This window comes from Micropterus salmoides, unplaced genomic scaffold, assembly GCF_014851395.1.
Source record: "Micropterus salmoides isolate LMB-PRFRI ecotype aquatic unplaced genomic scaffold, ASM1485139v1 Ms_hic_scaffold_8, whole genome shotgun sequence".
NCBI lineage: Eukaryota > Metazoa > Chordata > Actinopteri > Centrarchiformes > Centrarchidae > Micropterus > Micropterus salmoides.
Genome location: NW_024044570.1, coordinates 27,722,676 through 27,746,051, shown reverse-complemented (window position 1 = coordinate 27,746,051; position 23,376 = coordinate 27,722,676). Strand labels below are relative to the sequence as shown.

General features: G+C 42.3%; 2 protein-coding genes across 2 annotated transcripts; one reads left to right on the top strand and one right to left on the bottom strand.

The window, feature by feature from the left end:
• Positions 1–865: 865 nt before the first annotated feature.
• Positions 866–4,655, bottom strand: agk (acylglycerol kinase). The gene is given in 15 exon segments (XM_038704943.1): positions 866–1,380; positions 1,505–1,589; positions 1,688–1,758; positions 1,892–1,989; positions 2,081–2,174; positions 2,176–2,229; positions 2,713–2,770; positions 2,858–2,937; positions 3,154–3,223; positions 3,394–3,488; positions 3,622–3,747; positions 3,853–3,928; positions 4,013–4,092; positions 4,209–4,248; positions 4,383–4,655. Coding segments are annotated over 15 exon segments (1,272 nt in total). The 5' UTR covers positions 4,493–4,655; the 3' UTR covers positions 866–1,245.
• A 396-nt stretch (positions 4,656–5,051) lies between these two features.
• Positions 5,052–22,853, top strand: nup205 (nucleoporin 205). Its single transcript, XM_038704935.1, is given in 43 exon segments — positions 5,052–5,120; positions 6,294–6,436; positions 6,583–6,754; positions 7,753–7,897; positions 8,784–8,943; positions 9,117–9,345; positions 9,468–9,632; positions 9,774–9,949; positions 10,137–10,253; positions 10,495–10,632; positions 10,786–10,936; positions 11,169–11,374; positions 11,558–11,740; positions 12,119–12,169; positions 12,509–12,718; positions 12,852–13,089; positions 13,176–13,365; positions 13,562–13,682; positions 14,098–14,179; positions 14,312–14,476; positions 14,623–14,747; positions 15,413–15,527; positions 15,756–15,905; positions 16,129–16,203; positions 16,361–16,518; positions 16,629–16,709; positions 16,972–17,163; positions 17,356–17,471; positions 17,473–17,558; positions 17,670–17,768; positions 17,894–18,042; positions 18,226–18,417; positions 18,571–18,692; positions 18,992–19,124; positions 19,478–19,604; positions 19,722–19,795; positions 19,933–20,061; positions 20,475–20,601; positions 20,835–21,007; positions 21,197–21,326; positions 21,793–21,921; positions 22,126–22,202; positions 22,337–22,853. Coding segments are annotated over 43 exon segments (5,982 nt in total). The 5' UTR covers positions 5,052–5,092; the 3' UTR covers positions 22,490–22,853.
• The last annotated feature ends 523 nt before the right edge of the window (positions 22,854–23,376 follow it).

The window sequence follows — 23,376 nt, the reverse complement described above, 5'->3', positions numbered from 1 at the left end:
GTAGTTTAACGAGGCAAACAATCCTAATCACGGTTATTTTTTCCACTTGGGCTTGAGACTTTTTATTGTTACAAAAGGGTGTGGTTTGAAAGAAGTGACCATTAAGGGTCTAATTAAAGATACTACCCAGTTGCATTATAGGAAACATAGGATGAAGCATCACTCATGCTAAGGACTAAAAAGTCAGGATATCATTCTTTTGTTTGATCTGTCACTTCTGAATCCTCCAGCTATATGGAAGTGTAATACTACATCTCTGGAGTTACCCCTCTGACAATTCATCATAGTTTATGTTAAAACTCAAATTAAGTTGATCTTTGTATGAAAAAAATTTCAATATACAAAGTAGCTCGTCACTAAAGCTGTCAAATAAATGTGTTGACAACCAAATATTTTTAGATGCCTGCAATGCAGCCACTTGCTTAATCCTGCAGATTTACTGTGTACACCATCTGTCAGACCCAGCCTCACCAAGGGAGTCTGCCAAACTCCTGGTCTACGATCTTGGGCATTTGTATCACGGAATGCAAGCAAGCAAAGTTTATTTTTATAGCACATTTCATAGACAGTAGTTATGCTGCAGGATCTCTATATTCTTCCGTAGTCATTCATCTGTATGCCCCAACCCAGCCAGTCACAGCCAGCCCAAAGCACTGGTGTTAAAAAGGTCACTGGTGAAGGAGCTATACCACACCAACATTTATAATCAAATCCTAAACATCTGCTCTTTGTGCCTGGCTGATTGATTCACTGTCCTCTGACAACTTGTACATCACTTCCGCCATGCACCCATGTCTGTAACCCTTTCCTAAACCAGGCATTTGCTAAATGCTTCCATACTAAATGTCAAAAACACTTTGTGACAAACTGGACAGAGATTATTTTTATTGATCAAGTTCAAATGTGATGGCAACAGGAAACCATTCACTAAACAAAGTCCTTTTGTAAGACAACCTGTACGTGGGCTACTGGCTTAAAGAAACAAAGCCTTGGTCCTTTCATATAAATCGACATGTAATGTAATCCTCATAATTGTAGTAACTTAACAACTTCAACTGAATAGTTTATTGTTTGTTTACATGTAATAAAACAGACTGTTCAAACCAATAGTACTTCCTGATCATTTAAAACTGCTGGCGAGGCAGATATCCGTTTTCATAATGACAGAGTTTCATGGTGTCTGTTTCATTGCTTTTGTATTTCTCAGTTTTTGTCTTCTTCCTGGTTTAATGTTCTTTTTTTTCATCACTGCATCTGTGAGAGGAGCTGCTCTCGGCGCTCTGCACTGATGTAGAAGCGTAGTTTCCGTGGCAACAACCTTACCTCCACAGGCATGGCCTCATACTCCTCGTTGTCAATGTTGTAGAAGCCGCCGGTGCCCTGAGGGGTCAAAACATATTGATGTTCAATGTCGAAACCAAAAACTAACATGCTGAGCTTTATTGAGTAAATTGACTATAAGCACAATCCTTAGTTTGACGTGACGTATTAAGGGGTTTCTGACCTCTGGCAGCTGCAGTCGGCAAGCACTGGCTTCCAGTTTCGTTGAGTTTTTAGTGAATACAGTGGGGTCCTCTTCTTTTTTATTTCTATATGAAAAACATTTACATTGAATTTTTCATATAATGTCTAATGCCTCGATGGTGTTCTCTGTTTGCAGCAGACTAATTAAAAACAAACTACTAACCCAACAGTGATGAACTCGCCCACGGTAAAGTTGTCTGGTTCTGCACAGATCATCAGGGAGTCATTTGTGCGCTGCAAGTTCAAATAAAGAGAAGCAAAATATTTAATAAGTCAAAGAGAAGAACAAGGCAGATGCGGTTTAATGTGATCATTCATGTGCTCAGAACAGGTAAAGTTTGATAGATACAATTATTTCTGAACTGACCCTTTTCACTGGGTTTTTGTTGTGCGTTTGAATAAACAGCTCTAATGTTGAAAGCTTCTGCTCCTTCCACTCCTCTGGCTCCTCCACCTTTGGAGGCTCTGCGCAAACACACACACACACACGAAAAATTACATTGTTGGTGTCATGTTGCCATTCTGTGATCCAAGCATGACTACAATAACACACTACCTTCAACAGGAGGGTTCCAGTAGTTTTTCAGTCTGCGGGCGATGCGGTGGAGCAGGTTGGGTCTGGGAGGCTTGTGAGCAGGCAGGTCAGGGGGGTCGAAGGCTGGGAGCCGAGTAGGACACTGAGACTTCCCTGACCAGGGGCCACTCCTGAGAGATTTTACAACAGTGTAAGATTAAAATACATGAGCAGCTACAGAATTACGACAGTCGTGGGTGACAAGGAAATACAGCAATAACCTCATGATGTATACTGTGCGTTACAGACTACTGATGACATCTTGAGTTTTACTAAGGCTGATGACTGCCTAGATTTTGCGTAACTTGACTATGCATTTCTTTCAGGTTAACAGATGTTTAAAGTAGAATGACTCAATCATGCAAGCATTCAATGGTAGTAGAAAACAGGCGAAGAATGTCAAGGACACTTCCTTTGAATGACAAAGTACAAAGCAAAGTCATAACTTATGAGTTACACAAAAGGAAAAGATGTTTTTCATACCAGAGAGGAATCTCAATCACACTGGCGGTAGCTGACATGGCTTTCCAATATCAGATATTTAAAAAAAGGTTAAAATTGGTTCAATATATTGTTCTAACCCAAGCATGTTAAGACAAATAATATGGCCTTACCCGAAGAGTACTAAACCAATGTGCTGCTTTTGTCTTCAGCGGTCCAAGGTACCAATATCTACGGGGGAAATATGGTTAATTACTCTTTTTTTATATGGGGAATTATGTCACGAATTGCCCAGAGTTATAATCTGAGTAATCTTACTTGCTGATTGTTGCAGCCACATCTCTAAATGCACCCCAACGTAGTCCCATCAGGGCGAAGACTGGCTGCTCGGTCTCCCCCTAGAAACGAGACAAAATGCGCTGACGTATAACATCTTACTGCATATTTGACGAAGAAAGGCACATTAGAATGTGTGAAATTCTTTCAAAACAAATCCCTTAAATGATCCGTTGATCTGAAAACAAAATACTGACATAAGCAAGTATCTGCATTCCAGACAAACACTAAGTTCCTAGCTATTAGGCTTTGTAGAGTGAACAGAAGCCGTTTCTCACTTTGATTTGTAGCACATCCAGGGGTACAGTTTCTCCCTTCAGAATGGACAGAGTTGCTGATGTAATGTCTCTGGAAAGTGTATAAAAGGCAGAAGAATAAATTTAAGTTACTTACTGAGAAACTCACACCATACACAAATACATATATTTACTCTGTGAGACACATCCAACACACAGTCAATCGCAGGTGTGTGACGATGTGATCTGCATCTTTAAGTACAATATTGATGAGCTACTTACTTGACCTTGTTGTCACTGAGGAGGTGAAGACTTGGACTCAGGGAATTGTGGGAGCCGAGTGGAATGAATCCAATTGGCGTGTTACTGAGTGTACCCTGTAACCATAAAACATCGGTCAGTGACATTGCTAAAAGAAAAGTTTGGATTAAGTTGTCCTCCTATGTTTTGCAAATGCATGATAAACCAAACCCTAATGACAGACCAACAGAATAACAGTGTGACACCTACCTGATCTGGCCTTCGCAGTAAGCCTGTGATGACTTCCTGCAAGGTGCCGTCCCCTCCAGCCACAATCAGCATGTCTGTCTGCTCCATGAGCTCCATTAGTTTTTTCGCCTGGCCTTCATAATCTGTCTGCAGAGAAATATATAATCATCGTGTCACACAATGGGATCCCTACTAGAGCCACTAACAACCCTGAAGGATTCCAAGTTTTTTTTTAAAAGAAGTTAAGTATACCTTTACTATTGTTATCTCCACACCTGCCAGGTGTAAAATAGGAGCAGCATTCTTTTCAAACAGGTTGTTGGCTTTCCTGTGGAAGATTGGGACAGCAAGTTGGAAATACTCTGAGGAACACTGCTGTCAGTAAGAGGTTTTAAGATTTCTGTCTTCTTACCCACTGCAAGCTGCAGGATTCAAGATCACTGTTGCTTTCCTCAGGCGTTCATGTGGGGCTATCTGCTGACGCCCAAATTCCTAACAGAGATTGTGATGATGATTAGGAGGAATAATAGGTACTTGAAGAAGGATTTAGTTTATATGATGATGTCTTTTGCTGGCAAATGCATGTGCAAAAATAAGTGATGCCTTACCCTGGCCACCAGACAAGCCTCTCTCCGCAGAACATTGTCACTGACAAGATACAACACACATAATAATGGATGACACACAAACAAGCCTATACCCTACCTTAAAATGGTTACCATATCATTATCTTTTTATTATATTATCTAATCGGTGGAAATACTATAACCTGATAGACTCACCAGTGTTTACCATACAACCAGTGGCCCCCGTAAGACAGGACGCACACAGCAAACGTGGACTTCTTCCAGTGATTCCGCAGAGTCCGAAACACTTTGACAACGCGAGCCATGATTTTGATTAAAATGTCCCCAAACCCTCTATTTTAATGTGGTGCTACATCTACGGCGGCACGGACGTTTAAATTGCATGAATGACAAATTTCCATCCCAGCGGTCACTGATCCACAACTGTCATACTCGCGTGGACATGTTGGTGTAACATCAAAACAGTACGGACCAACACGGGGCGGAACCAACGTTTGTGCCACATGTGGTTCATTAACGCTTTTCAGCGCAGCACAAGTATTGCTTCATTGAAGTTTCAAAGAAAATAATATTTGAAAGACAATGGAATTTGTCAAATGAAAATAAAATCCACAGGCAATCTAATTAAATGACGGTGCTTCTTGAGTTAATCTGCACTAGTAAACTACAATTCCCGTCCAGCTCGACTGCTCCATCGGTCCAAGGACCTCGCCTGAAGACATTATCTTGAATTATGTGAATGTTTAAAATACCTTACATACTTAATTATGCAGTATACGCATCCATCTAGAGCTGGAGATTTTTTTGTTGAAGAAATTTGACAGAAACGTGTTTATAGAATTTATCATTTTAAATTTTACACCGGCACCAGCCCAAAAGCCTGTGTCCAATTTTCCGAGTGTATCATGGAGGCGCAGATGGCGGTAAATTCGGGTATGAACTATACTTCTTTTACTAAGTGTAACTTCATTGCTTTCATTTCTAGCCGTTGCTAGTAATTGATATTTCACAGATAAGCAAGAACATATTAAATTTTTCGTGCCCGTTTTCTCGCATGTCATGTTTCTACCGCATGGTGATGGATCAATCAAGTTCAGGCTCGGGCTGCTAGGCTAACTTAGCCTAGCCTGCAAGGAACGTTAAACGTTAGGCTAGCTGACTTTAGTTAAACAATTAATCGGTGGGTAACCACGTTTACAGTTAGCGTTAACACATTTTCACGTTGGAACCAATGCCATGCGGGCAGTATGCCTTCTCAAACGCAACACCCGTGACAGATCTGTCAGCAGAAATGTTTACGTTAACGTTACTTATTTGGAAGCGAAACTAAAACAAACAGACTTGGGACAAGCAAAGAAATGTTTAGCATCACTGGTATATTGTAACTGTTACCTCTGGTAACTTTTGCCACGCATAACTCTCAGGCAACCTCGTGTAAAGTCCAGGCTTGAACTAACCTCTGCTTAATTATAACCTGTCAGAGAGGCAGTGTCAGATCTTTACTGGTGAAGCTGGTCATATTGAGTTGTATCTTATAACCTTGATAGATGCTGCTTAGCGACAGCCAACCTGCGGGTTCCTGATAAAATAATCCATAAATCATTACGTTATGTGTAATTGAATAATGAGGCTAAATATATAATAAGAAAGGTAAATAGTATGAGATATTCAAGATTAATGTAATATTAAGGTGAGTTTCCTCGTAAGGTTTTACATTTACTGCCAATTTCATGACCATCGGTCTTTATAAAATTGTATGATGTTGTATAACCTCTGCAACATATTTGTATTAGTTATTACTCTTTGTTACAGTCTGAAAGATATTCAAAATGTCAACATCACAAAAATAGTCACTTCCCAACATATGTCCTGTCAGTCATTTATGTCAGATTATACAGGACTGTTAATTGCATACAATGTTATTCATTTCAGTATATTCAGAATAAATCTGACTCCTGCCAATGTTTGAGTACAGGATTCAGCAGAACATCAGTCATTACACAAAATGCATAAAGTAAGAGATAACAAAGCCAAGTATGGTTATTAGAAACTGTAATCTGTTCTGTGCATGTGTGATGAGACAAGACCTTTGAAAACCCATTTCAGGAGCCAGTCTGTGGGGGCCGCTGAAGGAGTTGTGGGAGACAGTGGACGGGGCAGTGTTGAGGAGACAGCCAGAGAGCGTCCACCTCCTGGACCTGCAGCTGAAGAAACACAAAGCGCACTTTCTCTCTCTCTTCAGGAACCCGGTGAGACACATCCTTCCTGTGTAATGGCTGTCAATTCACATTTGAATAATAGTATTCTTCTTGGGTAGCCTGCAGCTTCCTTTGTGTAGACAGACACTGTGTCTTATGTGACTGTAATGTTAACAACTTCAGGTCTTGATTTTCAGCCAAAGAGTGCAGAGCAGAGAGAGAAGGTGCGTAAAGCCAGCACAGAAGGAATCGCCATCCAAGGTCAGCAGGGGTCACGGCTTCTTCCAGAGCAGCTTCTCAAAGAGGCGTTCATCCTCAGTGATTTGTTTGACATTGGAGAGTTGGCAGCTTTGGAGCTTCTGTTGGCAGGTAAATGTACATAAGAAAACAAGACATGGCTTGTAAGCAAATTACTAAAGAGCGTTATGTAGGAAGTTTAGTGACTATGTATTTATTAGGGCTGTCTCTGACTAAGGATTTACATAGTCGAATCAGAATTGTCAAGTCCTGCCTATCATGTGTGTTTTTGTGCACGGCGATTGCGAGCGGGGTGTAACATATGGTGGCTCTGCTTTAATCTTGAGAAGCTGCAGAGCTGCAGTCTCTTTTCATTCAACTTACACTGTAAATTTCCAGCTAAACTGATGCTTTTTGAAGACCCTTTTTTCTCTCTCTCTCGCCTGCCATTCACCGGTCTTGTACAGAGTTTAGTGTGCATGCCGAACTTCCCACAATTGCATGCACGTCACGGTTCAATATAATATTCTTTGTGTGGTTCATCAATGTTGACAAATTATCCCAAAGTCCTGTGAGGTGCGGACAACTTGGCACAACAACGGTGAAGCGGGGGATCCGCTCCATCTCAAGTGTTCCTCCACTGCCACTACACACACAGACACGCTACGCCTACACATGTGCACTCACGACACAGGGTTAGGGTTACAATTTTGGATTTATTCATGCACTATAAAAACATTTATTGAAAGTTTTTTTTTTTTCTTTTTACATGTTTATTTACAGCAATAAACATTGAAATGTATAATGTAATAGGCTGTATATTAAGTTAGTGGGAGAAAACTGGTAGTTCTATGTAAAACAAAAAACGTTGAGCACACCCATATTGCTGAAATGGCATGATCCTTGTTTTGCTGCAAAGTTTCGACTGTGAGATTGACAGTCGAATCAGGCTCCGCCCATCGAAGCATCGAATCTTCAACTATTAGGGGTCAGCCCTAGTATTTATCGATACAGCACTTGCATTCATTTTAAAGGCTATTTTGTTTTAGGTTTGTACCGAAAAACTTTCAGTAGTAAAGACATTGAGATTTTACACAGTTGATATTCTGAATATATTTATCTTTCTCCAGGTGAGCATCAGCAGCCCCATTTTCCAGGTCTGACACGAGGTCTGGTTGCTGTGCTGCTCTACTGGGATGGAAAGCTTTGTGTGGCCAACTCCCTGCGCACACTCATCCAGTCACGCCATGGCAAGACCTTCACCCTGGACCTAAGGTAATAATGCTCTCTACGTAGTCTAAGTAGTATGTTCAAAGAATGACGTGCTTTAACCATTGAAGTACTGGACAGGATGATCGATTTTTGCGCAAAATGAAATGAGAAATCCATGACTGATCCTAGTATTTACTGTATGCATGCCACACACCTCTGTGAAGCTAGGAGGCTCAGCCAGAACGTCAAACCAGCCATTTTTATCCACACCAAACACACATCAAACACCAAGCATCTAAATGAACTTATATCACAACATAAATCGCTCTAAAAAAATCTGTACATGTCAGCAGTTATTGCATCTTAGATATCTCTCAGCTCCGGCCCTGATCAGCTGTGTAACTCATATCACTCAAATAACAAAACTCACAGAGTTGTTAGCCGGATAACAACAACAACAAACGCACCACAATGTACATTTACAGTTACAGCCGTTTTTGCTTTTTTCAATCCAAAAAGAGCTGTTTTCTATGTGATTGCCCGGGCCGCCGTCTTGGTATTGCGTAATACCCCCTGTTTTCATCAATATTTCAGTGTTTTGGAAGCTTTGTTATTTGGACAGGAATAATGTTTTAAAGAAAACTGCCAATAAAAGTGAACATGTAAAAAGTAAATATGTAATTTTTTTTTAAATTGTGAAATAACTGTTGTAAATTAGTTTCTTTTCATAGAATTTACAGTTACAGGTGCATTCCAGGTGTATAAGATATTCAGTTGCCTTAAAATCTACAGGATGATGGGTTAGATGTTTTAGGCATTTTTCCTGGAAATAGGTGTTAGTTTCCAAGTGGTTTTAAAGTCGCATGTAGTAATTCTGTTGTGTGTTTTTCATCCTCAAATCCATGTGTTCTTGTTAATGACCTGTACTGTTTTTTGTTGTCTCACTCAGTGGAGAACTGGTGGCTTTGACAACACGATTTACAGATGACCTGATGAACCAGGGTCTGACCAAACGCATATTAACCTTGGTGTCAGAGATTAATGTGACGCGTGAGTTTGAGCGGCTGCAGAAGGAGCGCGGACTGGGCAACGAGAAGCACAGGAAAGAGGTGTGAGCAAATCTTTTGGGTTTATTTGAAAAAGAGATAATCACCTTCGCATTGTCTGTCAAACTTGTTGTGAAGTCAGTAGCTTTCTATTGTAGCTGAAGTAGAAACATGGAGTGGAGGAATATACAGAGAGGAATACGGACTGCGTTTAACTCCCTTTCTTGCCCCCCCAGGTCTCTGACCTCATCAAGGAATCCCGACAGGCCCTGGCAGACAGCCTATTTTCATGGACCTGCCAATCACCTTTGACTAAAGATGACACCCTGGCTCTTATTGGCCACCTGGAGACAGTGACAGCTCAAGCTGATGGCTCATTGGACAGCGTGAACCTGGCTCTGGTCATGGCATTGCTCTACTGCTTGGATGTCAGCTTCGTAGAACAGGGAACAGAAGATAGAGATGGTGAGAACATGTTAAATACATATGTCTATGATTTTAACTTTGACTGAACTCACTACTTATTTCTGTGCATAAGATTGCTTTTGGTTTCAGTGTTTTTTATCTCTGTGGTTGTGTTCCTCTAGATCTGCTCCAGGCACTGCCGTTGCTGACCGAGAGGCAGTATGTGTCTGCAGTGCACAGTCGTCTGATGGACGGCCAGCCGTGGAAGCTTCCAGGCCTGCAGGCTGTGTGTCGTCTGGCCTGGGCTCTGTCTCTCAGGGTCCTTTCTCAGCTACCACAGGGATGTGGTAAGGCACACATTTCTTGCACATGCTTTAAATACGCTTTCTGGCTGAAGAAAACAGTTTGAGGGAATGTGAGTTTTCAAACATTGCAGCTTAAAGAATAGTAGCCACAATGTAGTATAATTTCATGTGTGTGTTTTGCAGCCCTGGTTGAGTTCACTGAAGCAGATGAGGCTCTGGCTGACCAGGCTTTGCTGGGAGATGTCTTCCTCTTTATGAAGGAAGGCATGCTGGGATGTGAGAGTTTTGTCCAGGAAGAGTTTTATATCCGCCGCCTCCATTCACTTATCACAGACTTCCTTGCACTTATGCCAATGAAGGTGAGTGATGCCACAAGTTTCCACTACCAATGTTAATAGTTGAATAAGAGGCACATTTGTATGACTATCATGTTTTGGTGTCAGCCTGTCAGGATTAGACATTTTTGATTAGCTATCAGGTTGTATTTCTGTCATTTTGCATACTGATTAAATGATTCAATTGACATCTTTTTGCTGTCTTTTGTAGGTGAAGCAGCTTCGTAACCGTGCTGATGAGGATGCCCGTCTCGTGCACATGTCCTTACAGATGGACAGTGAGCTTCCAGCATCGTTACGGAAGGACTTAGACCACCTCATGATCCTCGTCAGTCTTCTTTACAAACACATGCACACACAAATATATACACAATAAGCTAACAACACTTTTTTTTTTTTTTACATTTCAATGGTTTAACTAATATTGTTATAGAAAATGGGTACTGATAGCAGGAGTTCAGTTCCTAAATGAGCAACAGTAGCAAAAATGTGTATGGAAAAATGCTGCAGTGGTCTGACAGTGTGGGTATAAGTTTGTCACAGTGATTGTTACTGCTTTGTCTTTCCAGATAGGAGAGTTTTACGGTAGGGACTCATTTGGGCTGGAGTTGGGTCTGGAGTTCTGGTGTCCCACAGAGTCTCTCCAACACACCTCCCTGCAGGGATCCTACCTGGGAATGGCGCTGCAAAGGCCTCCACATAAACAGGTAGGAGCTGAATTGTTTATTTGTTTAATTTTTTTGGACCCTGGTAACACAAAAAAATCTGATTCTGAAGAGTTATAGTGAAACGTATAGAAGAATTACATTCTGTTGTTGCTGTTCTTTCTGTTGATCTTCTTTTCATATGCTTTGATGCAGGTGGTTTTGTCCAAGTTTGTACGTCAGATGGGAGACCTTCTGCCCTCCACCCTCTATATCGCCTATCTCCGTATGCTAAAAGGCCTGGCCAACGGTCCTCAGTGTGCCCACTACTGCTTCAGCCTGCTTAAAACCAACGGAGCCACGCACAGTAAGAGCGCATTGTGTACACATTTTCAGATTAATATATGAAATTGAAATCAACATTTGATGTGCAGACAAATTGATTGTGGTAATCTGGATTGGGAATTCCTGCCATTAGTAGTTCATTAGTAGAATGATATAGAGACATTCAAATCCTGAACATCAGACTTTAAAGCCCATTGCTTTAGTTTAATACAGATCCAAATGAATACCAACTAATTTCATGTACGTATATGCAGGTGACAACATGCAGGGAGTGTCAGGAAGCCCGGTGTCTTGGGAACATTTTTTTCACTCCCTTATGCTCTACCATGAGAACCTGCGACGAGACTTCCCTAATCCAGATGCAGCACAGTACCGCCACCCACCACTAAGGGGCATCACCCAAAGAGAGCTGGACGGGCTCACCTCATTTTTGCAGTTGCTCACCACCATCATTACATGGGTAAAGTACAACATTTACTGAAAGGGTGGGAATCTTTGTGCTCATATCACTTGGAATTATTTAAAAAAACAGTATGATCAAGATTCCTTATGTATTCAACTTGAGTCTTAGAAAACTATTCAGGTTGCTGAGATTATTCTTATCCAACTCTACCGGGGTGTTGTGATGTTTTTTGCCCTTTAGAGTGAAAATGCACGACTGGCGTTGTGTGAGCATCCCCAGTGGACCCCAGTTGTAGTGATGTTGGGGTTGCTACAGTGCAGCGTTCCTCCTGTCTTGAAGGCTGAGATCATGCACTGCCTGGCAGCTTTTGGAAAGTCACCAGAGATCGCTGCTTCACTCTGGCAGTCACTGGAGTACACGCAGGTAAGCTTTTATCAGGGAATGGATCAATTTGAGTTGATGATTTTATAAGAAGGAAGAGAGAGTCTGTCTTTGGTCACATGACGTATGAACGTAATTTGAAAGTGTTCATCACTCGAAATCTATATACTGTTCAGGGTCAAGTCTGTGAAGGGGTCTTCCTTTGTTTATACCAGACTAACAAAATGTGAACTGTCAGTCATATTAACTGAGTGGCTGTCAGATTCTCCATTCGTAGGTTTGTTCTTTTATCTTTGTGAAACACTTCGTAGTGTTATGACATTGTTTTGAGTTCTGCAGATTGCTGTGTTGTCAGATATTTTTGATAGAGATGAGATCAGCGGGGATGAGATTTTGTAACTTCATGTTCCTTTACCACAGATCCTTCAGACAGTGCGAGCCCCAGGACAGAGGCAGGCAGCTGGAATTGAGGTGAGTCTTTTGTGGTTATTAAACGTGATGCTGGATTCTCACTGCTCACCCTAATTTGAAGGCTTTTAATATTTAATAATTTTCTCTCTCAGCTTCAAGATGGTTCATTAGTTGGTAAATTTTAATTTGTCTAAGACATTTGACTGATCACCAAACAGACAGTTTTTAAGTCCCAAATGTTGTGAAACAAAATAATACAGACAGGAAGTGAGTGAGTTCTTCTCTTTGACTGTTGTGTTATGGTAAAGGTACCACTTTGAAAGAGACTTAAAATGCACTTTAATCAGTGTGAAAAACGTCTTGTGCAAATGTTATATAACCTGTTTGTTTGGCTGTCAGGTGGAGCTGAATGAAATCGAATCAAGCTGTGAAGAGTATCCCCTGACACGAGCCTTCTGTCATCTGACAAGCACATTGGTCGAGAGCAGCCTGCCTGTTAATTTAGGGGCGGGGCTACGTGTTCCTGGCTTTCAGCCCTACTTGAACTTCTTGCGTGACGCTGTGTTCCTTCCCTTCCCCACCCGAGCATATCGCCGTCCTGCAGAGAAGGTAAAGTGCTGTGTAGTTTATTCCACGTGTCTTTATAAGGTGAAGAAACGTTGCTGCAGCATGCGTGCATGCTCTTTGAACTACACATACATCTGTTCATTTGTTTTCCATATGTTTCCTTCACCGTTCTCAGTGGGAGGTTGCTGATGCTGTCCTGGAAGTGTTCCACAAGCTGCTGCGGGACTACGAGCCCCAGCCGTCAGACTTTTACCAGGAGATGGTTGAGCTGCAGGGTGAGCAGATCCCGGCTCACAAGCCCCCCGGACACAGCATCATGTTCCACCTGCTAAACGACTCTCCCATGCTGGCACTCTGCCTCAGCCTGCTGGAGGAGGGTGTACGCCAGCTGGACACCTATGCACCCTTCCCTGGTGAGAGAACATACGCTGCTGCTCTCAGAGAAAAAGTGATTGTGTTTGTGTGTTCTGACAATATTCTCCGTTACTTTCCCATACAGGTAAGAAGCATCTGGAGTCGTCGGTGCTGCACTGTCTGCGCCTGCTGGACTTGGCTCTTCAGAAGGAGGTGGTGTTCATGGACCTCCTCAGGGAGAGCCAGTCTTCCCTGCTGGTTTCGCCCTTGGAGCAGCTCCTACAGGGGGTCAGTCCTCAAACTCGCAGGGCCGATCACATAGTCAATATTGCAAGGTAAGGGCATGGTTGGGATGTTTTTTTTGAGTCTGTTCATGTTTAACTTGTTTATCGTTCCTGTGTCTCTCCACACTTTACTAATTAGCAGAGTTGCAATGCTATAAAATGTCATCAGAAGTCATCGTAGATTGTATTTTAAGCAAACTTATTTTTAAAGGGATGATTTGTTTGTTTTTTGTTTTGTCCCTTGCAGGTATCTGTACCACAGCAGCTCCAACCCAGAGGCTGCCTTCCAGAGTGCCAAGATCCTGCGTCGCATCGCCAACTACCCAAACATTCAGAATAGGCTGGTGGGGGATTTCACCCACGACCAGGTATAGAAGTCTGAAGTCTTAACAAATAATAAAATACTTTTTCCACAAATCTTTCACAAAATGATAAACAGTAAGCAAAAGAAAAGTAAATAAGCAAACACAAATATAGTACAGTATTTCTATATATTTTAAGTAGAATATAATTAAATCCTGTAAGTCATTCTGCTTTTGATTTAGATCTTTCAATGCGGATTATATGAAACCAAAACGTTAAAACTTTTTTTCCTGACAAAACCATAGCTATGCATTTAGTCAAACATAAACACTGTTGTTGTAATGTAATGTACAATGTAATGCTATCTTTTGTAGTACTGTGTTTTTTATTTGAATCATTAAAGTGCTTCTGTGTTAGTGATCTTCACTGTGGTGAAACCTTTGTTCCGTTTAAGAAAAAAAAAATTTCTCCATCCCTCAGGCTGTGAGTGACAAGCTTATGGCAGGCTTTGTGGAGTGTCTGGATAATGAAGAGGCAGAGGAGGGAACAGAGAAAGAAGATGGTGAGAGAGAGACCTCCTTTTTACCTGTCTGACCTGTCAAAAATGTATCTATTTGATATAAATCCTGCTGTTTAATACTGTACAAGCTAAACCTGCGTATCATCACCTACTTCATTACTCCCAAACAATCAGACTCTGACCCACAAAAGAAGGTTGCAAGAATCCGACATGAAACCCAGATCCATATCCTGAACCTGCTCATCACGTCCTTGGAGCTGAAGACGCCTAATCTGGCCCTGTATCTTTTGGGATATGAAGTCAAGAAACCGGTGTCATCCACCAACCTCCAGGACCCAGGTCAGACCCCAGCTTTAGCTGTTGGCATGTTCATTTTGTTGGCTGTTGTGATTTCAGCAATATTGGTGGGGTTCTGGTTTGAATGGAAAAGGGATCAGATGTCCAGAGTGTTATCTTTCAGTTGATGGTGCATTTGTGTGTTGCAGGTGTGTTGGGATGCCCACGGAGCTGCCTGCACGCCATCCTGAGTCTGCTGCAGAGGGGCACTGAGAAGAGATCAGGACCTGTGCTCACACAGCAGGCCCCACACATAGCTGAGCTTTCCTACCAGGTATTCCTCATCCTCTACTAAGAATGCACAGAAATAAGAAATAAGGCACTTTGACATCCATCTTTTTCTTTCTGACTGATAGCTGACGCTCATTAACCAACAGTATTAAAATGTACTATTTAGAATGGACAAGTGTTTAACCCATTAAAAAGATACCAATACAACAAAGGTTTTTGCCCCACAAGAAAGAGATTATTTCACATGTGCAAATAGCTTAAATAACGACAACAGAATATGAGGATTCACACATCGTCACAGCTGACAGTAAAACAGGCCTACACAAAGACTGTTTAAACTTTAAATAAATGTTTAAGTAAATAGCAAGTGGCCAGACTGTGTAATGAAAGTAAACACATTAACAATTTGAAAACACATTGAATCCTCCAGTGCAAACTGCGCTGTATAACCGGCATAATAGCCTAAATCTCCCGTGTAGGAAAATATTTTATAATTAATAATAATATAAAATATAAATAGCCACAGACTCATGCACCTCAGGATAATATTAATTAATTAATATAATATATTTTAACTGATAATATTGATTGGTTAAACCGTCCATATTTGTGTCTTATGCCCAGTAGGTTGAATTTATTTTTCAGTTGACTGATTGTCTGATTAATCTAAACTTGTCTTGTTTGTGTTTCATTGTCTGCCTCTCTCAGGTGATCCATCAGCTGTGTGCTTGCCCAGACACATCAGGGCCCACCATGCGCTATTTGAGGACCAGCCAGGACTTCCTGTTCTCTCACCTGCAGCACCTACCCTTCATCCTGCCTAGTGAGTACAGGAATACCTAAAATACCTAATAACAAAAGCATGAATGAAAAGCTTGAAACAAAGAGTGCAGAACATACAAAGTGGTTTTAAAATACTTTTAATATTATAAAGCCATGTGTCAGTATGTCTCTGATAAATTCAGAATGTGGTTGTGTATTCATGAAAATATAACGAAAGTACATTGTCTTTTCTTTTCATTGCCTCGATTCTACTTTCTGCTCTCCTCAGGTAATCAGATTGCTGCCCTCTCCCAGATGTCTTGGCTCATGAAAACAGCTGCAATTGAGCTGCGAGTGACCTCACTGAACCGCCAGCGATCACACACACAACGCCTCGTCAGCCTCCTGTTGGATGACCAACCACACACTCAACATACAGGTATATATTTAAAAGTTTTACAATTCGGTTTATTTCTCCAAATTAGGCCTCTACAGCTATTTTTGTTACACATTATAATGCCATCATTTGTAATTTATACACACTTTTCAAAACTAATTAATGAATTCTTGCCTTTTATTTTGAAAGTTTTCACACTCAGACTCATGACCACATAACATATCTCATTAACGGATGAACATAAGAACCTAATTTTTCTTTTTAGCTGATGGGGAATCGGGCATGGAGGAAGAAACAAGATCAGTCAGTGGTTTCCTGCACTTTGACACAGTTTCTAAAGGTTTGTGCTACCGTAGTACACATTTAAATGACTAAAACTGACTAAACGATTTAAGGGCTCTTCACGCACTTGATGTTTTGGGTAATTTATTCGTGCTGATCTTTTAAAATCTTACCAGCTTGTTTACTCTGATCTTGTCCTTGTTTAACGCTTTCAGTGCGCAGGAAGTTGCTGAGTGTGCTGGACGCTATCGACTTCAGTCAGGACATGCCTGAGCTGCTGCAGCTGGACTTTTTTGAGCGCACCCAGATAGAGCAGGTGATCTCCAACTGTGAGCATGTGAATGAGCAAGGACACACTGTGTGCAACGTTAAGGTGGGTGTCCAGATTGAACATGTAGTCTTCTCTGTTGGGGTTTGTTTTATTATTAGAACCTTTGTGTTTGTTTATTGATATCTCATATTTTGTTTTAATTGTCCTCACAGTTGCTACATAGAGTGCTGGTTGCTGAGGTGAATGCACTGCAAGGAATGGCAGCCATTGGACAAAGGCCCCTGTTAATGGAGGTAAACTAAAACTAATGGGACTTAATATTTGTGTATTGTGTATTTAGAGACCTGTTGTTGCCACTGATCAGTGGCTCCTCGTTGAAATGTGGTTTACAACTATTATTAAATTTTTATTATTAAAATAACTCAATTTGACCAATGTGATGGAAAATGCTGGAACATTTTCAATCACTGGTGCCGTCAGTCTTTTAGAGATAAAAGCTGGAGCTAAAAATGTTCCAGCCCACATTCATCTTTGTCCCTGGATGTCTTCTTCTAGGAAGTGAACTCCATCTTGCAGCAAGTGGTGGAACGCAATCGCGTCCGTAGGAGTTTGAGTGCAAAGCGTCACGCGCTGCGGTCCTGGAGGAGCCTCGTGGAGACGCTGCTGACTGCCTGCCCCGCTGATCTCATACCTGCTGATGACAGGCAGCTCATCATCAGAGATCTGCTGCTAGACCTACATGACAAGGTCAGTGAGGACATGGAATGTGAAATTAGTTAGCAATAATTTCCAAAAAAGATTTGGCTTGGTACAATTTTAACTGCCCCATAGTCATAGCAAGCAACATGAACCTGAAAAATGTGTAATTATTTCCTGTAAGATCTGACAAATCTCCAAATCGACATAACAACTATGTCAACGTTGCCGTGTGTTGTCCAGGTGTTATCTGAGGATGCAGCAGGAGAGCTGATGCCCATCGTTGCTGGGGCTGTCTTCACGCTGACAGCCCACCTCAGCCAGTCAGTCCTGTCTGAACAGCAGCAGGGGGGAGGGATTAGAAGCATCCTCCGGCTTTGCATCCATTGCCAACTCTGCCCTGCACCTGATTCTCCGCAAGCTGCTGGACTTCATCCTTTGTACTGGTTAGTGAGGACTTAAACCGCTTTCACTCATAAATTCACACGGGATACATTCCTTGGATAAACCTTGGTCAGGCTAGATTTTATAATATTGTCTTTTACTCTTTACTTTAGGAGGTGGACACCAACGTCTGCGCGCTCACTTGTATGGCTCGCTGCTGTACTACCTTCAAATCGCCCAGAAACCTGAAGAACCAGATACTCTGCAGACAGGTACAACGCAGAAACACGAACACACATAGTCTTGAAGTAAGTCCCTTATCTGCTATAATATTTAAAGGGACAATGTACGGGTGTTGGCTGGGCATCAGAGAAAATCTCCCTGTCCATCCCTCCAGCAGGGAAGGCAATGTGGGAGCGTCTCACAGCCCCTGAAGATGGTTTCTCCAAACTGCAGAGAGAGAACCTTGCTATCATTGAGAGCTACGGCAAGTCTCTCATGGAGGTGGTGTGTCGGGACGCCTGCGACGGCCATGAAATTAGCAGGGTAAGATGGCAACAGTATGAATCGGCTTCCAAAAAAAGTTTTTGAAACTGAACTTTAATGCATGTGAAATTACAAAGGTCTGTAGCTGAGACAAATACCTCTATATTTTGTGACTACCTAGCCAGTTTTTTTGTTGTTGTTTTTTTTGCTTTGTCATCTTTGTCTCCTCTTCCTGTGTGTCAGATGTTGGCTCTGGCGGTGCTGGATCGGATCCTGTCCATAGACCGTCAGAATCAGTGGCTGGTTTACGTCTGCAACAGTGGCTACCTGCGGTCGCTAGTGGAGAGCCTGAGGCAGGATGATGCCGCCCTACAGAGCCTGCTCGCACCTCAGCCGCCCCTGCTCAAACCACTCTACATCTATGAGAGCAAGATGGTGAGGACACATGCGCTTAAACAGACACGTAATGCTTTTGCAGCTGGGTTTCCCAAAGTCTGACTCCACAAGTCCCACAGCACCAGTGGCCTCTGTCTGAAGCCTGTGGAAGTGCAGCATTATGAAGGTGCAAACTCTGCTGTGTGTATTCAGGCGCTGCTGACTCGTGTGGCCAAGACGGGTCAAGGAGCTGTGGAGCTGCTGCGCTGTGGGCTGGTGGCACAGCTGATAGAGTGTCAGGTGTTCGACATGGTACCTGATAGCGATGCACACAGGTACTATTATGAAATGTTGTTGTTATTGTTCTGTTTGTGAATGGGTCATTTTGAATGAAATCCACACAGAAGAAGTAAATTTCCTGACTCCTCAATTGAATGACTTGACCAAATTAGTGTAAAGAATTAGATACTGTGTTGGGGTGAAAGGAGAAAAGTCAGGCGGGTTTAGAATAGAACAGGCTGGTGAGTCAGCAAGCAACCTTAAGATTTTTTTATTTTTCTTTCTTGTCCAAATGACCTCTGTCCGTAAGGTGTTTATAAGATTAAATCTGTGTCTGTTCCCTCTTTGTCTACAGGGTGATGAGGGACCCATCAGGCTTCATCCCTAGCCCGATGGACCGCTACAGGCAGATTCTCTTACCGACCTTGAGGCTCTTTCAGGTGATCCTGACCTCCACCACCATGAATCACCAGCAAGGGGCAGCACAGGTAAGCAAACAACTAGATCTTTCAGCTGACTCTTATTTTTTGGATTTTATTTTTTTTATCTTACTTTGGAAATCCTAAGTCAGTTTGTTATTGATGACTCCATTATTTTTAATGCTGTCTGACTCATAGTTTCGGGTTAATGCTTCAGATATGTATCTTTGATTGGCAGGATAAAAATAGAAAGCAGGACTTGGATATGAATTTGCAACATATCAGAGTGCCAAGAAAAAGAGTTCAGTGTGTGCACATTATTTTTGTTAAAAACAAACATCTTGGTAGTTTTGTGAAAATTACAAACGGCTTTATAAACATTGCACTTGAAGTTTTAACTGTGTGTGTGTGTGTGTGTGTAGGTTCTCCAGTGGCTGATAGTCCATGCAGACACCATTCAGTCCCTGTTGCGCTGTCAGGAGCTCAGTATGGGAGCTTTGCAGGAAGTCTCTTTGCTTACTGGCATCATCAGTAAGACCGCTCTGCCAGGTACAACAATAAACAATCAGACTTCTCTTTTTATTCACTTTCCTATCTGTTAGATTTCACATATACATATCAGAGACTCCGTCAACAGTGTTGCTCATGTACTGCTTGTTCTCACAGGTGCCCTTGAGATGGGTGGGGAGGTCAACAGTGCTGCTCTTCTGGAGTTTCAGGGTCACATCAACAGATTCCAGGTTAGATAGCTGTTAATATATATATTGTTTCATCATTTGTAGTATTTATGCATTTTTGCTGTATCTTCTGTATCGCCGCTAATGCACATCCAAACCAGTGTGTGAATTGAACAGTTGACATGCCTCGTCTTTTTCAGCGCCTCTGTCTGTCCCTCCTCGGCCGTCTGGCGGGGAGCGAGCGGGAGAGGTTGCTAAAGCAGGCGGAGATCGCTGCACCTGGAGACTCAGCCGAAAGACGAGAAGAGATGGAGGTTGCCATGCAACAGGTCTGATGAAAAGCATTATATAAATGCAGTAGTAAGAGATATATGGTGAGGGTGGTGATGCCTGTGAATACTTTGTATTTTGTAATTCCTACAGCAGTGTAGTTACCTGACTATTTTCATCCAGTAATGATTGAGTGATCATGCCTGCAGCTTCGACTACTTTAATTAACCCAAGATAGAATAAAATGATAATAATGCCCCCCTCCTAAAACAAACAAAAACGGGAGTAGTGTAGTCCCGCTAAGAAGCTACCAAGAATACCTTTCGCACATTCCAACAGTATAATGAACAGCAAGGGAAGAAGGGCTAAAATGGCACTGAACAAATGTGCGTGGATGCTTGTATTCATAGTCATGATTATTCATTAGTACTCTATTGTCATTGACCTGAGAGGTGTTGTTCTCTGTGCCCAGGTGTGTGCTAACATCATGGAGTACTGCCAAACCCTGCTGCTGCAGAGCTCTGCCCAGGCCCAGTTCAGCATCTGCCTCTTCAGCCCTTCAGGCAGCGAGCCCGCCGGCAGGGATGGAGGACGCACAGGTCAGTGATCTTCTCATTGTCAAGAAGTGCATACTGTATGAACAAGTTATGCTTTCTACCTTTTTACGGTTATAGTGCTTTTCAGTGTCTTATAGCTAATATATTAATGTAGAAATCTATCTATCTATCTAATCTCTTTGAGGTTTAGCTTTTACGACAAGTTAGCTTTATATTTACAGCAGCACTTAACCACTTCCAACTGTGGCTTTATTGATTTTTCTTTTTTTTTTAAGATCTCTCATCCACTCTGCCATCAGTGGCTTACTCCCGGGCCCCCAGCCTGGGTCTGGTCATGTACCTGCTGAAGAACAGCGCTGCAGATTTCTTCCGCTTCCACCAGAGTCACAGACAAAGCCTGGGCAAGCTGCAGAGCCTGGATCAGCTCCCTCCTGAGGAGCTCAAGGAGGTAATGATGGACCAGTAACACTAATATGCTCCGTCTCACACTCACCACACTGCTGCACACATTCAGGAAACAGTTTTTAAAGTACAGGTAAAAAAAAGTTTGAAAAGAAAGTAACTTCTTTGTTTTATGCACCTTTTTGGCTCCCACATGCATTGGGTTCAGTTCTAACAACGGACATATTCTCTGTAGTTGTGCCAAGGCCTGGTGTCTGGCCCAGGAGGGGTGGAGAAAATCTCATCAGTCCAGAGGAGCTTGCTGGCCAAGAGACGACTGGTCCAGCTTATCAACAACAGAGCCAAGCTGCTGGCCCTGTGCTCCTGTATCCTTTGGTCCCTTGCTGGCACAGTCTTACAGTCGTCACTAGACTTCAGCGTTAAACTGAAATAGTTTTTTCTGACCCCTTTTCCACACCTCAGCATTAAAAATCAAGTCCCATATTGTCTAGTGTTTCCCAAACCTAGACTTTACTTTGGCAGGCTGCCCAGGTATATTTAGCGACCCTTTTTAGCAGTTTGTAGAGGAACACAGAGAGAATTCTTATGAGAATGAGTACAATTAAATAAGAAAAAAAACTAGTATACTAGAAATAGAAATATACCTGGCAATCCCAACACAAATTCCACTGCCTCCCAGGTTGACTGTCATTCTGTGGGAAACACTGTTTTCCATCTCCAGGTTATTGTGTGTTTGTCTTTGGGACTTCTCTTTAGTAAGTTGGAATAACACCATGTAAAAATGCCACATCATGAATTGTAGGGAAATGCCTTGACCTGCTTCTTCCTCAGATGTTATCGAGACCTGTTTGTTTGTGTTGTGGCGCCACCTGGAGTATTACCTGTTGCATTGTACTCCCACCGACCCCAAGGACTCCCTGTTGCCTGGAGCCAGTTTGTATAGATCCCGCCTCGCAGACGGTGAGAAAAGCTGCTACAGATATACCCACATTTAAGCCAGGGTTGGATTCAGTCTTAATTAGGGAAAAAATGTTTAAAGCACAGCTGACATGGCGAGTAGTTTGCCTAGTTACGAAACCTCACCTGCAAAGTTAGTGTTTCTATTCCCTGGACTTCAGTGAATTTAGCTTGATTGCAATCCATTAAGATATTTCTTGTCTTCAGACTCGTTTGGCGGGCTGCAGGCAAGTGGAGGTCGTAGCCTCGGCCTGTCCCGAGTCAGCCAGCAAGACCTAGACCTGGTAAGAAATGGCAACTAGCTGCTTGTACACGTTACCCACATATTGTAATACTACGTTTGTACCTGTTTACATGTACATTACCACCTACGTTATTCCTGATCTGTCTGTCTTGTCTTCTGCTTGTGTGAGTGCAGCTGAAGAGCGACATGGCCGCCGGTTTCGGAGAGGCTCTGCAGAGGAAGCTGCTGGAGGTGGAGGGTTTGTACAGCCAGGTCCGCTCTCGCTACACCTTCATCCAGGCCCTGGTCCGCAGGATCCGCGGCCTGCTCCGACAGCCCAAAAGCTGAGACCGATGCACACAAATACAAAGACTGGCCAAGACCCAAATTCTCACTTTCTTATTGAATGAAAACTTCCACCAAGCAATGCCAGAAAACTACCAAGGACCCCAACTGTCGGTTTGCCCTTTTCTGGCAACATCACTCCTTTTTACCAACCTCTTGTAGCAATACGTGCCGCAGTGTGTGTGACCAATCCCAATTATGTTTGGCTAACGCTGTGCAAGGAGCGTTCCTCAAAAAAGTGAGAAGAAGTAACTTGCACAAAACACTTATGAAATTTTTGCTCGTTAAGAGAATTTGATATACTTTTGTTTGCTCTGATTTCTCTTTTTTTCTGTAGTGAAAATAAACGTTTTCTAAATCTGTTAAATACGTGTCTACTTCACACACACACACCAAAGCACCTAAGCCACAGCAGTAATTTGCAGAATTTATTGAGGTTTCTTAATGACAAACTGGAGTCACTATCTGCTAACATGCACTAAGGTGTGTGTGTGTGTGTGTGTGTGTGTATATACAGTAGGGCTGTAACTGTTCTGAAACCGAGACTGAAATGCCGCTCCACAGACTGAGTTCTCATTACAAGCGGAACTGAGGTATGAAACGATCCCTGGCTCGAAAAATTGAGGTCTGAACCGAACGATGGATTTGGAGAATCGTTACACCCCTAATATACAATGTGTACGAATAGAAATGTTCTTCCTATGGGGTAGTGTTTCTTTGCTGCACAGTGACCTCTTTACTTGGTTTGTACATTTCCAGACAAAGCTTCAAATGTCACCTATTTTTAGTTCTTGACTTATCACACGCTTCTTCAGACTGTTGCTCGCTTCTGACAAACAGCAACTACTGACTCCACCTGTTTTTATGTGTGTGTCTGGGGTGACTCATTG